At 38.1% G+C, this 4,778-nt stretch overlaps 1 protein-coding gene across 1 annotated transcript; it reads right to left on the reverse strand.

Moving 5' to 3' along the window:
• Positions 1–1,831: 1,831 nt before the first annotated feature.
• Positions 1,832–2,529, reverse strand: LOC142376407 (GTPase IMAP family member 7-like; the record flags this gene model as incomplete). Its single annotated transcript, XM_075459938.1, has 1 exon — positions 1,832–2,529. A coding segment is annotated over one exon (698 nt), but the record flags the coding sequence as incomplete, so codon positions are not given.
• Between the last annotated feature and the right edge of the window lie 2,249 nt (positions 2,530–4,778).

Here is a 4,778-nt window from a genome sequence, read left to right on the forward strand (position 1 = left end):
TTACAAAATATTACATTATTGTTGATAAAGAATGTTTATGAAATAGTTGTTTGCCGATAGTAAATTGTAAATATCAAAACAATAAACCGTTTGCGACACAAAAATCTTATTAGTTCAATTGTACCTCAAGATGATGTCATACCTTTGGCACTTTTAGGTTAAGATTGTTTGTATTTGTTTTATGATAGTTTGCTTGTGTTATTACGATTATTATTATTATTTAATAATAATCAGATTAATAATGGAGATGCTTTTCTAAATAACAAAATCACCTGCTAATCCTTTTTCATGTCAATGTTTTGTTAGCCAGTAGATGGCAGCAGTGGCTTTGATATTTCAATAATAAGGGTTTCCAAACAGAACAAACAAAAGCCACAGAAAGGTTTGATTCCCAGCTTGGACCTTTCTGTGTGGAGTTTGCATGTTCTCCCCGTGTAAGCGTGGGTTCTCTGGCTTCCTGGGAGTGAGTGTGAGTGTGACCCTGGACTGGCAACCAGATCTTTTTTTTGAGTGTGTAGATGATATTGTGAAAGGCAATAATACATAAAACAATTAAATTTATGAGAGATCTTTTTTAAATAATGCTCTTAAGATTTAATTCAAAATATATTATAAATAAATACCCATAAAGCAAAGCATAACTGTGTTTATGTCAAAGTTCTCTAAACAAAACAGTTAATTGATTCATGATGTTCAACTGATTTCTCTGATGAACAAGTGCAATGATGTGTCTTATTGCAAATAAAGATAATGAAGAAGGAGAGCTGAATATTCACTCACATTTATTTCATTTAAAGGTAAAGAACAAGCAGGTAAATCAGACATGACTTTAATAATCACAGAATCATGAGTACAACAAAATAAACATGTTTCTCAGCTAAAACAACCAAATCAGTTTAATCCCATGTGCTGTGTATATGTGCATGCAAGTGCGTTCATAAAATACTCTCTGTAGTTTATCATGCAATTTAAAAAAAATCTTATTTTATCTTATTGATCTTTAAAAGGTCTTTTAAATTGAAGGATTTTCAAATGCAATGCTAAGCACAAATCTTCTCCTTTAAGAAGGTTGGATGAAGCTCAGTAATGTGAGGTGGATAAATCACTATGGAGGAGACACTTCTGGTCGCTTCCTTCCCGGTGAAAGTTTGTGACGTCTGCCACAGCATTCGCTAACTTTTTTAAAAAAGGATCATTGTTTAAATTGCTCAGAGCCAACGTATTAAAAAGGCTGCTAGCTTAGACATCACTTGCATCTACATATTATACACGTGTAGTTTTACAGTTACTCTTATTGCTGAATGGATGATAAAATTACAACATATGGGAAAAGAAAGACAGTTAGATCAAATCTAATTGCTTTTGTGACTTTGTCAGTTCAATTTAATAACAAGAAACATTAATAGTAAATACTTTTCTATCACCATCATCATGTATTACTTTGTAAGGAATACATTCTATCAATAAGTCATTTTCTACACCACAAAGCTAAATCCTAACATATTGAATACCACGATTATAAAATACCAGAAACCGCCATGATTATTGGCTTCTTATCAAATTAACATTATATCTACCAGAACTAAACTATGTTTTATTATCAGCATATCACACTCTCAGTATAATAGATACCACATATTTCCCCCATAACAATCAACAGCTCAAGGTTTCCTCAATTTTGACTAATAAATGATTTAAAGCAATGCTGTACTCCCCCTCTGTCTACACAGTGTGTTATAACTTTGCCGAACCTCCTCTGTTTGCTTACAAAGGTAGCAAACAAAATCTTTCTAGGTCTTGATTATGAGTCTAGACAATCCACCGTGGTCACTTATTCTCTTGCAAGAATCAAATGAAAAAGTAAGATGCGTTGGATCAGAGCCATCATGAATTCTTCATCCATGTCACCTCGCCCCATTTTCTGAGCTAACTCTACCTCTTTATACATTGCATCTGTGTAATGTGTCCCCCCGTTTGCTGCCACCACGTTGTCGACCATCTCCAGAAGTTGCGTTACCTGTTTTCTGTCCTTGCTCATGTTGTCAAAGACTAGGAACCTTCCGCCACAACGTTGGATAACTCGTTGAAGCCCCGGGTCACCTTCACGTACATATTCCTGTATGGTCATGGCTCCAAGATCACCAGCACGGGTAAACAGCACAATCATGAACTGGTTGGCTTTTGGACCAAACAGCTCCTGTAGTGCTTCCACAGAGTTCTTCTCTTCTTTGGTGAATCGGCCAATTTGGATCACCAGCAGGAAGACATGTGGACCAGGACAAGAGACTTTGACACATTTCACTATTTCTCTTTTTATGAAATCTTCCGTTTTGGAAGTGTCCAGGATCCCTGGCGTGTCAACCACACTAACTACTCTGTTACCCCAGAGAGCGACTCCTTTTTCACAGGCTTCTGTCACTGAACTTGCAGCGGGACTAGATCTGAATTTTGTTTCTCCAAGAATGGTGTTTCCAACTGCACTTTTGCCCACAGCAGTTTTTCCAATCATCACAATTCTCAAATCAAGAGCTGCAAGACAATGGACAAACTCAGTTTAAATTCTCTCACAGTGTGACTTGGTTGTTGTATAAATACCTGACTGAATGTTAGTTCATTATTTTAAAATGCAAATGACTTGTACAGATGGGGGGACAATCTTACCTTACTCAATTCAATTGTAAAGAAGAGAAGAAGAGACTACATTTCCCATCATGCCTGTGTGTGGCAGAGGAAAAGCCGAAGGAGGTGAAGCAGCGGCAGCAGCAGCAGGAGCCCCAGCGAGGACTTCCCAGCCAGCCGGGGCAGAGCTGTTGTGTGTGAATGAAAAAGGCAGTTTGAAGCCTTTTCCCGCTCTGCTGGCGCAACCGTGAGTCAGAGGGGCGCGAGCTCAGAGGGACATAAATAGAGCGAGCGGCTGGCGAAGACCCTGCCGCACGCGCGGGGGCGTGTCCCTTCGCGGGATGTAGCGTAATGTGCCGAGACTTCGTCTCGGCAAATCGCTACATCTCGCTCTGAATCTCTTTCTCTTTCTCTCTCTCCCCCTCTTTTTTTTCTCCTCTCCTCTCCTCTTCTTCCTCCTCTCCTCTCTCTCCCCCCCCCCCTCTCCTTTCTCTCCCTCTCCCTCCAAGCTCAAACAGCAGGTGTTTCTCAACGCTCTTTGAGTGGCTTAACACAGTCAGTTCTTCCTCTCGAGTGGTTGACATGTTTTTTATCCTTCAGAGTTTCATACTTTCATTTAATAGCGCCGTATTGGATCACTGTATGGTGGCCCCCCTTTTTTTGGTGATGAAGCTGCTTTGATACTGTTTCGTGTTGTGGTGGCTGTTGGTATTTCTAACTGTTGAACTGATCTGAAGTTGTTTTTGTGGAAGTGGTGCTATTTTGTGATCATTGAACTGGTTGTAATAAAACTTTTATTTATAAAGCATTGTCATGCAGCATTTTTACTCATCATAAGGGCTTAACAATGTCAATAATGAAACAAAACGTTATAAAATTAGGTTTAAGCTATTAATTAATTGATAATGTAAATATATATGGGACCCGTTAGGGTTAGGGTTAGAGTTAGGGTTAGGGTTAGAGTTAGGGTTAGAGTTAGAGTTAGAGTTAGAGTTAGAGTTAGGGTTAGAGTTAGAGTTAGAGTTAGAGTTAGAGTTAGAGTTAGAGTTAGGGTTAGAGTTAGGGTTAGAGTTAGAGTTAGAGTTAGAGTTAGGGTTAGAGTTAGAGTTAGAGTTAGAGTTAGGGTTAGAGTTAGAGTTAGAGTTAGAGTTAGGGTTAGAGTTAGAGTTAGAGTTAGAGTTAGGGTTAGAGTTAGAGTTAGAGTTAGGGTTAGAGTTAGAGTTAGAGTTAGAGTTAGAGTTAGAGTTAGAGTTAGAGTTAGAGTTAGAGTTAGAGTTAGAGTTAGAGTTAGAGTTAGGGTTAGAGTTAGAGTTAGAGTTAGAGTTAGGGTTAGGGTTAGAGTTAGAGTTAGAGTTAGAGTTAGGGTTAGAGTTAGAGTTAGAGTTAGGGTTAGAGTTAGAGTTAGAGTTAGAGTTAGAGTTAGAGTTAGAGTTAGAGTTAGAGTTAGGGTTAGAGTTAGAGTTAGAGTTAGAGTTAGAGTTAGGGTTAGAGTTAGAGTTAGAGTTAGGGTTAGAGTTAGAGTTAGAGTTAGGGTTAGAGTTAGAGTTAGAGTTAGGGTTAGGGGCCTGCCAGGTGAGTGTTTAAACTTGTAGCACCCACAGTTGCAGATATGCAACAAGCTTTTTATGTATTTACATTATATTTCGATTTACATGACATTATTTGAAATTTTAAATGGACATACATTATTTCCATTCATGTGTCATTTTTTTACATTACATTTGATTTCCTGTGTTTCTTTCTCAATAAAAGGTCATTTAAAGGGGTTTGTGCGTGGAACCTACTTCGAATGGATACATATGAAGGACAAAGGAGTTTGAACTTGTTTTGACTGAAGGAATTCCTTTTATAGCAAAAATCCGTATTTCGTCTTAACTCCGCAAAAGAAGGCTATTCCTGTGTTTCTTTCTCCAAAAAGGTCATTTAAAGGGCTTTATGCGTGGAACCTACTTCGAATGGATACATATGAAGGACAAAGGAGTTTGAACTTGTTTTGACTGAAGGAATTCCTTTTATAGCAAAAATCCGTATTTCGTCTTAACTCCGCAAAAGAAGGCTATTCCTGTGTTTCTTTCTCCAAAAAGGTCATTTAAAGGGCTTTATGCGTGGAACCTACTTCGAATGGATACATATGAAGGACAAAGGAGTTTGAACTTGTT

The sequence above is a fragment of the Odontesthes bonariensis genome, unplaced genomic scaffold, assembly GCF_027942865.1.
Source record: "Odontesthes bonariensis isolate fOdoBon6 unplaced genomic scaffold, fOdoBon6.hap1 scaffold_284, whole genome shotgun sequence".
In the NCBI taxonomy this organism is placed as follows: Eukaryota; Metazoa; Chordata; class Actinopteri; order Atheriniformes; family Atherinopsidae; genus Odontesthes; species Odontesthes bonariensis.